The following is a 14,253-nucleotide window of genomic DNA, read 5'->3' as shown; positions in this document are numbered from 1 at the left end:
TGTGGAGGCCAGGTCATCTGATGCAGCACTCCATCAGTCCTTCTTGGTAAAGTAGCCCTTACACAGCCTAGAGGTGTTATGGGTCATTGTCCTGTTGAAAAACAAATGATAGTCCCACTAAGCCCAAACCAGATGTGATGGCGTATCGCTATCGCTGTGGAATGCTGTGGTAGCCATGCTGGTTAAGTGTGAATTGAATTCTAAATAAATCACAGACATGCGGAGATCATCTGTTCACCCACACCGCGTCTCACAAAGACACAGCAGTTGGAACCAAAAATCTCCAATTTGGACTCCAGACCAATATACAAATTTCCACCAGTCTAATGTCCATTGCTCGTGTTTCTTGGCCCAAGCAAGTCTCTTCTTCTTATTGGTGTCTTTTAGTAGTGGTTTCTTTGCAGCAATTCGACCATGAAAGCCTGATTCACACAGTCTCCTCTGAACAGTTGATGTTGAGATGTGTCTGTTACTTGAACTCTGTAAAGCATTTATTTGGGGTGAAATTTCTGAGGCTGGTAACGCCAATGAACCTATCCTCTGCAGCAGAGGTAACTCTGGGTCTTCCATTCCTGTGGCGGTCCTCATGAGAGCCAGTTTCATCAAGGCACTTGATGGTTTTTGCGACTGCACTTGAAGAAAGTTCTGGAAATGTTCCGTATTGACTGACCTTCATGTCTTAAAGTAATGATGGACTGTCGTTTTTCTTTGCTTATTTGAGCTGATCTTGCCATAACATGGACTTGGCATTTTACCAAATAGGATTATCTTCTGTATACCCCCCACCGTGTCACAACACAACTGATTGGCTCAAATGCATTAAGAAGGAAAAAAAATCCACAAATGAACTTTTAAGAAGGCACACTGTTAATTGAAATGGATTCCAGGTGACTACCCCATGAAACTGGTTGAGAGAATGCTGGACCACAGAGTGAAGGAAAAGCAGCCAACAAGTGCTCAGCATATGTGGGAACTCCTTCAAGACTGTTGGAAAAGCATTCCAGGTGAAGCTGGTTGAGATAATGCCAAGAGTGTGCAAAGCTGTCATCGAGGCAAAGGGTGGCTATTTGAAGAATCTCAAATATAAAATATATTTTGATTTGTTTAACTCTTTTTTGGTTACTGCATGATTCCATATGCGTTTTTTCAAAGTTTTGATGTCCTCACTATTATTCTACAATGTAGAAAATGGTAAAAATAAAGAAAAACCCTTGAATGAGTAGGTGTTGTAAAACTTTTGACTGGTAGTGTATGCACACACACACACTCATTAATAGCTTGCAATATGCACACAGTATGGCACACTACATGTGAGCTCCATAAGTACCTTAAATTACTTTGCTCTTACACAGTATCTATAACGTCATTTGGAGCACAGCAGGAATTTCGCCAACAGTACCAATGAAAACATTTTCTCTTCCCTCCAGGCTCTTCTCCGGCCGAGTGGGCTCTGATGGGAAGTTTATCTTCAGGCAACGCTGCAGCAGATTGCAGGGTGTTGATCTGTAGGCCTGGGAGTGACAGACAGTGGTATCGCAGGCCGCCTGGCAGACAGTGGTGTCGCAGGCCGCCTGGCAGACAGTGGTGTCGCAGGCCGCTTGGCAGATAGTGGTGTCGCAGGCCGCTTGCTAGATAGTGGTGTCGCAGGCCGCCTGGCAGATAGTGGTGTCGCAGACCGCATGGCAGACAGTGGTGTCGCAGGCCGTCTGGCAGGTAAGCAGATGGTGGGTCAACAGGACCTGATAAGAGCCTCTCTCATACAACCCATCAATCTAGACACCAGGGCAGTGCAAATAGGTCCGACATCCCCTCAGCCACAGCAGCACATCTGCCCTTTACTCAGTGTAGCACTGATGTAAAGCTGACCCTGTAGTCAGCCTTCCTTCTCCTCTGTTTGTTTGGGAACCCCCAGTCATTTATTTTCCTTTTCCTTCCTACACAGGCGACAAGCTGTTAATTGGAAAAAATTTATTCTGGAATTCTGGAATTCTGATTCCAGATCCAGCTGCCAAAGTTGTCTCCGTTTGTGGTACTGGTGAACCTCAGTTCATCAACAGGCTATCAATATCGCAGGGAGGAGAAAAAATAGGGGGAGATCTTGTAGTCTACCTGGAATGTGCCATCAATCTGTCTTATTTATGGTGTTTTCCCATCTGTGTTCTGAGTGGTTGTGAGAGTGTAACAGTATGAGTTCATACTGTTGGTCATGACGTGACTCAGTGATCACTGAAGGAGGCAGTAAGGCTGCAGTATCTGCAGGTTGACACAGCAGATCAGAAGTGGATCAGACCAGACGGGAGCTCCCCTGCAGGGTCAGGGTCGGGGATAATCGTGTCAAAGCGAAGCGGCTGTTCCGGTCCCGCCCTGCACCCCTGGAATCCCCAGAGAGGTCTCTGGGTAATGAGCTGTTGTGACAGGACGGTGGGCGAGGCGGGTGTGAACCCCCATGAGAACAGGATCAGTCTGCCCTGATTGACTGCAGGGGCACATGCCAAGGGATGCCTGGCAGGGCGCAGGCCTCCTTACAAGGGAAAACGAGTTTTAGGCCAGTGCAATGGACAGAAAACCCAAAGAGTGAAATGTACTGGAAGCTATGTATCTAGGATATATGCTAGTTCAGGATGTTTTGTAACCTACTGTGGGTAGAATGCCACTGTGGAATGGATGTGCCATGCCGTCATGCTGACCCAGACAATGTTCATTGTCACAGATCCCAATGCAGTGAAACGCAAGAGTGACCTCGCTGCATCATTAGTGTTCCCCTTGGTTACATGGATGCTGGGACAGAGAGACCAGACTGGCCCATCTTCATTGTGCTTTACAAAGAGGAAGTACAGGGACACAGACTGTTGGCCTCACTTGTTCCCCTCCATTCATTCATTGCACTTTACCAAAAGACTTTATCACCCTTGACTGATTTGTTGTACTTCACCAGTCATCTCTAAATTGTGTCAGGCATTTTATTTGCAACCATCCAGCAATATTTGCTTGTCAACAGTTGAAGCCTCATATAACAGTTCTTAATAGGTGGCATCACTTTCTTTTGAGAGCCTACTCTAAAACAGGAGTCAAAGCTAACTCAGCACGGTCTTCGAAATAGGCCTTTTGAGATGTGGGTGTTTACAGAGGGAATGAGAGAGGAGGATAGGCAAAAGGGGAGTGAAGGTAAGAAAAGAGCGAGAGGGAAGGAGTCTGAAGGGAAAGGAGCGCATCTAGTCAAATGGGTTCTGCTTGACAGAAATCTTTAATTGGTAATTTAGTGCAATCATTATGTGGACCACCTGGCCTGAGGGAGGCTTCTATTCGCCTGCTTAGACGTACGAGTGCCAGGCACATCCATCACAGGCTGAGAGCACGGTACTGAACCCACAATGTACTGTACTGCCTCAACCCCAATATACTGCTCCTCCATGGGGCCTGCCCTGAGTCACCCCCTACTCCCAGGCTTATTCAGGAGCCTAGCTGGAGAACCTGAGAAGAAGTAGTAGACCAGAGAGGGGGAATGGATGTGAGTCACAGGAGGAGGGGAGACAATCATCTCTATCCATTCCAAAGTTAGCCATTCTGTAGGAACACAGCAGACATGAGTGCCAAGAACCTTTAAAACCCTTTAAGCGACTTGCTTACTGAGAACAGACGGCCTTGGGACAAACTGGTGCCATGGAGGGGTAAACCCAACACAATCCTTTAATCACAAGGAGTTGTTTCATCCCCTTTGAGATGAAGATGAGAAAGAACCCATGTCCCTCTGGCCTCCAGGCCAACGACTGATTACAGAAAACAGCTAAGGGGAAGTCATTTGCTTTCAAAGCAGAACGTCTCATTGACACAAGCCAAGTTTGCCATTCTGGCACGGCCCATATCACGAGCCCTGTAAATAAGCCCCAGCTGCCAGCCAGTCAAGCGCTGGGGCATCAGATGAGACGAGACAGCCACATGGACCTAACATCAACATCCCCATGATGAGATCAGCCTCAGACACCACACACTCATGCAAAGCTAACATTATCTTTCTTAAAAAGCTCCACTATAGCAGCTTGGAGTTTGATATTGGGTAAATGACATTCGCAGCTGCGTGTTCATAGGCACAGACAATTACCATGTTTTGACAGACATTGTATAAAGACAATGCAGCTGGTCCGATCAAGGCCTTTATTTCATCAAATGAAATCAACTGTATTTATAAAGGCCTTTTCACATCATGAGATGTCACAAAGTGCCTCTCCCTCGTGTTCGGCTTGGCTAAATCCTTCTTCAAAAACATTATATTTATCTCAGTTTTTAACATAATTTGATGCTTTTTGCATCTGTTTGTAGTTTGACAGTTTTTTTTATATTGTTCTGTCCTCCCTTCTTTACGACACCCACAGCGGTGTGGCTGTGACCTCCCATTTAAATAGACACACATTCTCCCATAATCTCCCACTGCCGCCACTTGACATGAAATATTTACCACTGGGGGCGAGGCCAAGAGATGAAATGGTACAGTCCATACCCCATGATGAACAGGCTAAACATGTATCATATCCAGCCGTGCAACAGGGATTTCATTTCCATGTGCCTCCAACTCACTGGCACGGTGCCTTGGACTTAGCAGTCCTCTCCGGGCCAGATAGATAGATACTGTATGTCTGTATTGGGATGTATTCCTGCTCGCAGTCAGGCCCAGTCAGCCCCCATTAGCCACACTGCTGTCTAGCTAATAGATTCCATCACACTGTTTGTACCCGGCATTAAGCTAAATCAACACAGAGCGAATCAGAACCTGTCAAAGGATGGCAACGTCTCTGTCTAATCACCATGTGAGAGAGGCTGCAGTGGCAGAGAGAGAGAGCAGCCTGGAACCTTGGCACGGACTACAGCACATGTTCAGCTCTGTCTGTGTTGTTCTGAACAAGTCGCCCCATCACTGGGTTTGGATGTTGGTCATTAACAAGTGTTCAGTGTTTGATCACTGCTAATAAAAAGTACTAGGCACACGCTTTGGTCTTAAATGGGCAGATTCAATAGTTCTCCATGGGACTGGAAGGGATGATCTCATGTAGGGTGATTTGGAACAGGGCCTTCTTCTCCTCCTTCTCATCTTATTTGATTAATATGATGCTCAGGAATAACATTCCTATGAGAGAGAGATAGTAGAGTCAGAGGGAGGTTGCTCCCTCAGTATGGGGCGGGCCTGCTGGTGTGGTCGGGGTTGAGGAAGGAGGGGCAGAGGGCTGACATCATCATGCTGTGACATCATGCTGTGACCTCGGTGGCCTGGGGAGGTAGTGGCTCCAGGGCCAGAGGCCAGGGCTCCTGTGGGTGTGTCTGTGATTTATGTTGGCCCCGGGGAACTCTGTTCCTGCTCCCTGGGAAGCAACCCGGAGTGGGAGAGTCACTTGGAGGGAAGACTTCCTGGAATGACAGATAGGGAGACGGCCGGAGCCATGCTTTATGGAATTGAATAAGCCATGGATCACACTGGTACAGATGGCCACTATGGGTGGCCAGCTACTCCATTTAAAGTCAGAAACAGCCATGCCACTCTCGCACCAGTTCATAGGGTCACACTCAGGGCAGAGACAGTCACACTTTTTCTTCTAAAGTACCTCAGATCAGTTTTCACATTAACCTTTCACTTAAAAGTGATCCTCAATGCAGAAAACCCTAACAAACAGTCTGAATGACACTGATCTACCTATCATTGTTCTGATCTACTGTATCTACAAATAGCTGGATTCACTTTATTGGGTACGTTTCCCAATATACTGTACTTTGAAAGCAAATTAGCTGTCAATCAACTCCATACCCCACATTGGCCTTGCCTCATCCAATCAGGTGTCATCTTGCAGTCTAGGGGGACAAGCAGCTCTAATTGCTTACATCTCCTCTCCTGTCAGAGGACACACTTCAACATTTCAGCCATAAGCCTGAAATTTAAATAAGGTCTGGCACTGTTTTCTCTCAATTCAATTCAATTCAAGGGGCTTTATTGGCATGGGAAACATATGTTAACATTTCCAAAGCAAGTGAAGTAGATAATATACAAAAGTGAAATAAACAATAAAAATTAACAGTAAACATTACACATACAGAAGTTCCAAAAGAATAAAGACATTACAAATGTCATATCATGTATATATACAGTGTTGTAACGATGTACAAACGGTTAAAGTACAAAAGGGAAAATAAATAAGCATACACTGGTTGACTTTTTCTTGTGGTCTCTCTCTCTCTCTCTCTCTCTCTCTCTCTCTCTCTCTCTCTCTCTCTCTCTCTCTCTCTCAGCCTCAGCCTCATATGAACCAGAGAGAGAGGAGAGTTGGACATATGAACCAGAGAGAGAGAGGAGAGATGGACATATGAACCAGAGAGAGAGAGGAGAGATGGACATATGAACCAGAGAGAGAGAGGAGAGATGGACATATGAACCAGAGAGAGAGGAGAGATGGACATATGAACCAGAGAGAGAGAGGAGAGATGGACATACGAACCAGAGAGAGAGAGAGAGGAGAGATGGACCAGGGTCTTATTTTATCTGGAGTTCATTACTCACTGAAATGTGCAGCATGTGGATTTATAGTGCATTCGATCCTAAAGGGCTGAACGGGGCTGGTGCTGGGGCTTCCACAGTGTCACTGTCATTACCTCCATTACGTCAACTTCCCTCCCTCCCAAAAACACACACCCGTTGGTTTCCCCACCGCACTGCGGCTTCCTCCACTCCATATAACAATAATAATACTGTATCTGCCTAAAACAACAGAGTAGTCTGGCAGTGTCTTGGATTGATGTCTTTCACTGAATCAGTCAGAGAGTTCAGTGATTCCCTCCCATTGGATAGAGGGAGAACTATAGGAGAATAACGTGGGAATGGTGTGGAGATCACAGTCAGGACTGAAGCCAAGATAGGCAACAGAGAACGAGACATCCTGGCACTTGGATCTGACCAGAGGAGACGTTAAAAGGTTCCAGGAAACAGTAGGTCTGGATTTAGCATTCCTTAATGGAAGCACATTCAACACTAGTTCTTAAACAGCTAAGCGACATAGTTCTCAGTGTCTACAAAATATGTTGTTAAGAGGCTCCTGTTGCTGTGACACTTGTTTTCAATGGCCTGTATGTTTTACAAACAATAATAAACTGACGGGTGTTGCGTGAGTCACACCCAAAAACAAGCTGGGCATTATGACCTCAGCATCACAAGCTCGGAGAGGAGAGACACAAGCCTCTCTCATTGAGGTAAATGACTAGTTTCCAGATACTTGTCATCAAGCCATCAACTGACCTGGCTGGGAGCAGTCCAAGACAGATGTACGGGATGACAAAATGATTACTCTTCATTAGCGCGTGTCCACTTGTTTAAGTTACTACATAGTACACAAAGTATAATGAAGCCAGCTAAAGCGGGTTCTGGCCATATTTGTATACAGGGAACCATAAGACTGGAAAGGAATGCCAAGTATTCCCTATAAAGTCCTTCAAAGTATGCACCAATCAGCATGGGACATACAGTATGTGGCTTCATCTTTTCCTCTTTTGTCTTTCATTCTCTCATCTCCAGCGACTCTGCGTGTGACCCGGGACCAAGGCCCAAGCTGCCCCGAAACAACTACACAATGAGAGAATGGAGGGATAGTTCTGTTTCTCCCCACTTCAAAGGACGGAGGAGAGGAAAACATCTGTGAGTCAAACGAGATGCTGGTGTGGGAGAGAGAAAGAAAGAGATAGAGAGAGTGAGAGAGAGAAAGAGAGAGAGAATAAGATAGAGAAAGAAAGAAAGAGATAGTGAGAGAGAGAGAGAGATTCTGGCACAGAGAGAAGAGAAAAATAGATGTTCGTCTATGATGAATGGACCTTAGATGAGATGATGTCTGCTTGTGATTAGAGCTCCGGCAGACAGACACTTCACAGGGAAGGGGCTATGACAGCACCCTGTGACAGGCTATTGACATCTACCGCAGCCAGGCCTCTTCCTGATAGGATTAACAGAGAAGAGCAGGGTGGGGACCGTCCCTCCTAACCACCAAACAACCCTCGTGGGGAGCTTCAGTAGGGCCTGGAGGCCCTTGGGTGGGGGTCATCAGGGGCCCGGAGCGCTCCTCTATTTAAAACATAATGAAGAAACGCTGCCAACAACTTGACTGAGAGTCTGCTGCCTCCACACACAGAAAGAGGGGAAGAACCACCCAACAGGCACACGGCTGCTTCTCAAAACCATCACAGCAGTAGCACAGGCAGCTCTGGTCAGGAACCATGGCTGTCCATTTTTCTTCTGTTAGCTATAGTAGAGGCAGAGCTGGCCTCTCTCTCTGCCTGACGGCAGGCTGGGTGGCACTCCTGCCAGTCTCTGTTAGTCATGCTAAATGTGTTTCATTTGGTGCATTGTTTTGTTTTTAGAAGCGAAAACAACTACATTTTACAATGAGACGACAAGTGATGCCAAAAGTTGAGGCACGATCCTTCTAATCTAGGATACAAAACTCAGTAATCATCCTGAATTATCACCCCACTGTTAAAGGGATTGACGGTTCATTTCAGAGATAGATTGGGTTCACGATTGACGTAAAACACATTGTTTAGCCAAATGAACACATCATAACATAACAGAAGGAATAGCCCGGGAGGATCTAGGTTCACTGGTTTAGTGTGTTCAGGATGTGAGGGTAAAGGGGACTCACCTGGTTTGGTTGGACACTCTGTGCACTTGTTCAGGCCCCATGAGGCACCCACACTTCCACAGCAGTCATCCTGTTTGGTCAGGCCCGGAAGAGGCTTCCCACACTGCAATGACAACACACACACACATCTCAACACACTCACACAACACAGGACACATCACCGACACCTTCCCTTTTTCCACTCTGACATCATGTTGTTTAACTGTACTTTATATACTGTATGTGTGTGTGTGTGTGTGTGTGTGTGTGTGTGTGTGTGTGTGTGTGTGTGTGTGTGTGTGTGTGGGTGGGTGTTTTAATTGGACTGTGTGTGTGTGTGTGTGTGTGTGTGTGTGTGTGTGTGTGTGTGTGTGTGTGTGTGTGTGTGTGTGTGTGTGTGTGTGTGTGTGTGTGTTTATGTGTGGGTGTTTAGCAGTTTGTGAGTCTTCTCATCTGAATGAGGACAGAGTGAGCTGAACTGAACACATCTGAGATTGGTTAGGCCGCAGCAGAGGACATAAACAGGCTGAACCAGGAATAGCTCTACTGCTGCTCTTGGCTTGGCTCGTTAAGGAACTTGGCTAATTGTGGAGAGATTATTATCAAACATCACTGAATTCTGCATGACAAATGGTGCCTCATGGAGCGTTGGGAAAAGAGTTAAGGACACATTGCTATGGAACACCTAATTGGTAAAGTCAGTCAAGCCCAAACAGAGATCTTCTTTTTTGGGGGGAGGACCAATGAGTGGCATGAATCTGACTGTAGGTTATTTTCAAAATGGCATGGACAATGAAAGATCCCTTCCAACACAAACATACCCTTTCTCTGCTCTGCGTGTCAAGTAGCTGATAACACATAGCACTGGGCTGGCAGCAGCTCTACAGAGGACACTACTGTTAAGAGTTGGAAACAGGAGGCAGGGGGAATAACAGCATCTCTCACAGCCAAGCCAACAGATGCTGCCTGTACAGAACCTACGATGAGGAGCTCTCGTTACCAGTGGAGGTAGAAATCTGAGGAACGGCTCATTGGAACGGCTGGAATGGAACGGTATCGTAAACACATGGTTTCCATGGTTTCCATGTGTTTGATACCTTTCCACATATTCCATTCGAGCCGTTCCAATGAGCCGTTCCTCAGATTTCTACCTCCATGGGTTCCTCCAACCACCACCACTGCTCTTTACTCTCTATGTGTGAGAGATGAGATAGAGAGTGTGTGTGTGTGAGAGATGAGATAGAGAGTGTGTGTGTGTGTGTGTGTGTGTGTGTGTGTGTGTGTGTGTGTGTGTGTGTGTGTGTGTGTGTGTGTGTGTGTGTGTGTGTGTGTGTGTGTGTGTGTGTGTGTGTGTGTGTGTGTGTGTGTGTGTGTTTGTGTGTGTGTGTGTGTGTGTGTATGTGAAGGAGATCGCTCTGTGTTTGAGACGTGGGTTGGATTTCAGCCTCTCACTTGGATTTCACCCTCTCAAGCCTAACTCATAACACGTCTGTGGGTGTTGGGAGGGGAACACGAGATGATCAATGTGTTGAGAGCTTATAAATCCTGGCTGCAGAATAATTCAAAGCCACAGACAGACTTCCTGTCCCAGACACCTACTATCAGACAGAAAGAGGAGGGAAGACATGAATGCTGCCCTGCCGGATGGACGGTAAGGCACATGGAAGCCAAACCTGGTCTCCACCCCAAAAGACTGCTAAGATCATCATCAACTATAATGCACTGTGTTCAGAGTGTGCCACTCAAAACATCATACTCAGCGGACCGTACTATACCTGTCCATCAACGGTCTCTTGGAAGCACCTCCCCACGTATCCGTTCTGCCGGTTGTGTGGTCTGGTGTGCCCATGCCCATTGCCGATGCCATTGCCAGGTTGGGAGCGCTGCTGTACAGAGTGAGCCCCCTCAGCCGCGGGGGGTCTCTGGCCAGGCTTGACTCGGGCAACTTGGTGGATCTGCACCTCAGCCTCATGGGGGTGCTGGATGTGGACATTCACCATGGATGGGTGTAGAGAGGCTGGACAGGACACAGAGCGCACAGTACAGTCTGTCAGGCAACACTCTACTTCCACATTCAGCAGAAACACATTGAGCCCAATCTGTCTGGACATGGGAAAGAGCATGATGAACAGTCCTGGACCTGACCTTGCAGTGATGCTTCTCAAAGGGTGTTCCCAAACGTCAGGTCTTAACAGAGATACAGCACAAACGAAAAGACACTTAAAACACACAAAAGTTGAATTCCATTATTATATGTTTATGACCTGAGACAGGTTGAATATTAAGGACATTCTCCTTTGTGACACCAGAGCACATCCATATTCAGGATGTGCCGAGGAATTTCCCAGGAATTCTGACATACTCTCCCCTTTCATAAATCACAGCTCCACAAACAGGCCGTGTGTTTGATATACTACAGAGAGTGAGAGAGAGCACATGACTTTATCATGGCCTTGTAGTGACTCTCTTGACACAGTCAGACAGACAGGCAGATGCCTGCCCTGTGATGTAACAACCCACACATGTGGTCTGTCATTAGATTAGCATTATAAAGTCAGGAAGGGCTGGGGAAAAAATGGAGAATGGAATTCAAAGGAGCTAAGTGAGAATCTGAAGAGAGAGCTTCTGCTTCTACTTACAGCGGGCCAAAGAGAAGCTAGGACAAAAGGGGAATGTTGCTTTAATGCTGCTTATTTTAGCGGCTCTTCATGGTTAGGGCATGCTCTGTTCCTAATTCACTATAGGGTCTTCTGTTGATAAGAGGGAGCACTGTGTGAACAATATGGGGAACTCCAAAAAAACACCCCATTACATATTCTACTGAGAACCCATTCTGACTTTCACTGCTGGTTCAGGAAGGTAGAATTCAGCAGAGTTACTAACTGGGCTGTTGCACGTCAACAAATAAACCTGAGTTAGTTCAAACAAAACCAGCACAGTTGAGAGGGCATGATGAATCAGATGAATAAAAGATAGCAGTAAAATCAGCAGAACTGGAGGACACAGTGTGACTACAGGACGCCTAGCTGGGGGAGGTCCTGGAGACCTGGCCAGAGACTGTGTTCCTGTGTCCCATCCAGCCAGCCAGACGGCTAGGTGATCACCTTGTTGATTGGACAGCGGCAGGGTGTACATGGAGTGGGAGGACGAGTTGTGTCCGGCCAGGCTGCCGTCCTTCCTGCTGAGGGTGGGTCGGGCAGGGGGGGGGGCTGGGAGGTGGCAGAACTTCCCCGTGGAGTTTGTTGGGCACCAGCACTGGTCTCTGCCAATGCAGCGCCCGCCGTTCAGACAGGGGATCTGACAGAAGACTGCAGGGGAGAGAGGAAGGGGAGAGGTTTGTTAGTGTAGGAACCGCCAGATTGAATTAAGTTGATTTATGCGTCCTCATATGCTGGGGCCCATACACATAATGAGAAGCAGGAGAGAAAATTCCAATAGGTAGTGTAGACTGAGACTTCATATGGACAACTACTTTCCTGTTGCTCACATAACCGTCACCACATTCACTAGCAGAAACCTCATTTGACATGGGTTTATGAAGCTCCAACTTCACCCTGAGGTAAAACACACTTCAAATATAACCTCTCCCTATTAAAGAGAAGATTCACCCATTTTGAATGTTATATTGTTTTTGTACAGCTCTGAGCGATGTCCTATCGATTCCTGGGGTCATTTCATGTTTTCAGGAGTATCTGAGCTATTCAGTGTTCAAGCAGGCAGAAATACAGTTGGTATGAATTTTGCATGATGACATATCACTAATAAGGGGGGTTGGGGGGTCACGACTTTAAACTGATTCATACATGATTTTAAATTGATTCAGACACAATACTTAAGATACTACTAGCATGGATGGTCAAACTGTTTCAATCTCTAATGTAGGACACTATCACAGAAACAAATGTGTAAAAAGTATTTATGTAATCTTTTGAATCGGGCCTTATTGCCATTATCTCAATGAAAGATATAGCACAAAGATAAGTCAAATCAGGTAATGTCAAATTTCAGTTTTGAAGGAAGTATATGCTTTTTGAAGGAAGTATGCTTTAATCAATTCATTTCCCCAGTCATACAGATTCACTACCCTCCCTTCTACCGAGTCCTGCACAGTTTGTGTACGTCGTACATGGACGCGTTCCTGAAAGTATTGGCATTCAGGAATGTGGTTCAGTTCGCTAAATCGCTTCAACTGTTCAAAAGCTATAGCCAAATTCACATGAATATTACCACTCCATTTGTCCCAGCAGCTAATAGTGGATATTGAAGGATACTTACGTAACCACAGTTCTATAAACTAATTAAGCGGTGCATTCAGCTGACTGAGGAAATCAACTTGCACAACACATTCATTCAGATTATTGCAGCGAGCCACCAATTAAGTTGCAGAGAGACACATGCGTCTTGCGAGACGTGAAATGACTATGGCTGACAAATTATTTTAAAAATACCCCATAATGACAAAGGGAAAACACGTTTTTAGAAATGTTTGCACATATATTGAAAATTAAATACAGAAATATCTCATTTACATAAGTATTCACACCCCTGAGTAAATAGTTTGTTGAAGCACATTTGGCAGCAATTATAGTTGTGAGTCTTTCTGGGTAAGTCTCTAAGAGCTTTCCACAACTGGATTGTGCAACATTTGCCAATTTGCTCATTGCTAGACAAACAGTTTCAGGTCTTGACATAGATTTTCAAGGAGATTTCAGTCAAAACTCTAACTCGGCCACTCCATGTCTTCATGGTAAGCAACTCCAGTGTAGATTTGGCCTTGTGTTTTAGGTTATTGTCCTGCTGAAAGGTGAATTAATCTCCCAGTGTCTTGTCTGAACCAGGTTTTCCTCAATGATTTTGCCTGTCCTTGGCTGAAAAACTCCCCAGTTCTGAATGATTACAAATACAGTGCCTTGCGAAAGTATTCCTTGAACTTTGCGACCTTTTGCCACATTTCAGGCTTCAAACATAAAGATATAAGACTGTATTTTTTTGTGAAGAATCAACAACAGGTGGGACACAATCATGAAGTGGAACGACATTTATTGGATATTTCAAACTTTTTTAACAAATCAAAAACTGAAAAATTGGGCGTGCAAAATGATTCAGCCCCCTTAAGTTAATACTTAAGTTAATACTTTGTAGCGCCACCTTTTGCTGCGATTACAGCTGTAAGTCGCTTGGGGTATGCCTCTATCAGTTTTGCGCATCGAGAGACTGAAATATTTTCCCATTCCTCCTTGCAAAACAGCTCGAGCTCAGTGAGGTTGGATGGAGAGCATTTGTGAACAGCAGTTTTCAGTTCTTTCCACAGATTCTCGATTGGATTCAGGTCTGGACTTTGACTTGGCCATTCTAACACCTGGATATGTTTATTTTTGAACCATTCCATTGTAGATTTTGCTTTATGTTTTGGATCATTGTCTTGTTGGAAGACAAATCTCTGTCCCAGTCTCAGGTCTTTTGCAGACTCCATCAGGTTTTCTTCCAGAATGGTCCTGTATTTCGCTCCATCCATCTTCCCATCAATTTTAACCATCTTCCCTGTCCCGGCTGAAGAAAAGCAGGCCCAAATCATGATGCTGCCACCACCATGTTTGACAGTGGGGATGGT

General features: G+C 45.7%; 1 protein-coding gene across 2 annotated transcripts in view; it reads right to left on the bottom strand.

Annotated features, from left to right (window-relative positions):
* The window catches only part of LOC109904043 (latent-transforming growth factor beta-binding protein 2), a 143,011-nt gene that overhangs the window by 48,698 nt on the left and 80,060 nt on the right, over positions 1 to 14,253 (bottom strand). For both annotated transcript variants that reach the window (XM_031788191.1, XM_031788192.1), the window contains exons 6-8: positions 11,747 to 11,950; positions 10,418 to 10,659; positions 8,664 to 8,766 (exon numbers count right to left, since the gene is read on the bottom strand). In XM_031788191.1, coding sequence (XP_031644051.1) covers positions 8,664 to 8,766; positions 10,418 to 10,659; positions 11,747 to 11,950 — 549 coding nt within the window. The remainder of the gene's footprint in view (positions 1 to 8,663; positions 8,767 to 10,417; positions 10,660 to 11,746; positions 11,951 to 14,253) is intronic.

This window comes from Oncorhynchus kisutch, linkage group LG14 (assembly GCF_002021735.2).
Source record: "Oncorhynchus kisutch isolate 150728-3 linkage group LG14, Okis_V2, whole genome shotgun sequence".
NCBI classification, from domain to species: Eukaryota; Metazoa; Chordata; class Actinopteri; order Salmoniformes; family Salmonidae; genus Oncorhynchus; species Oncorhynchus kisutch.
Note: the sequence above shows the minus strand (reverse complement) of the source record. Positions and strands in the feature narration are given on the sequence as shown.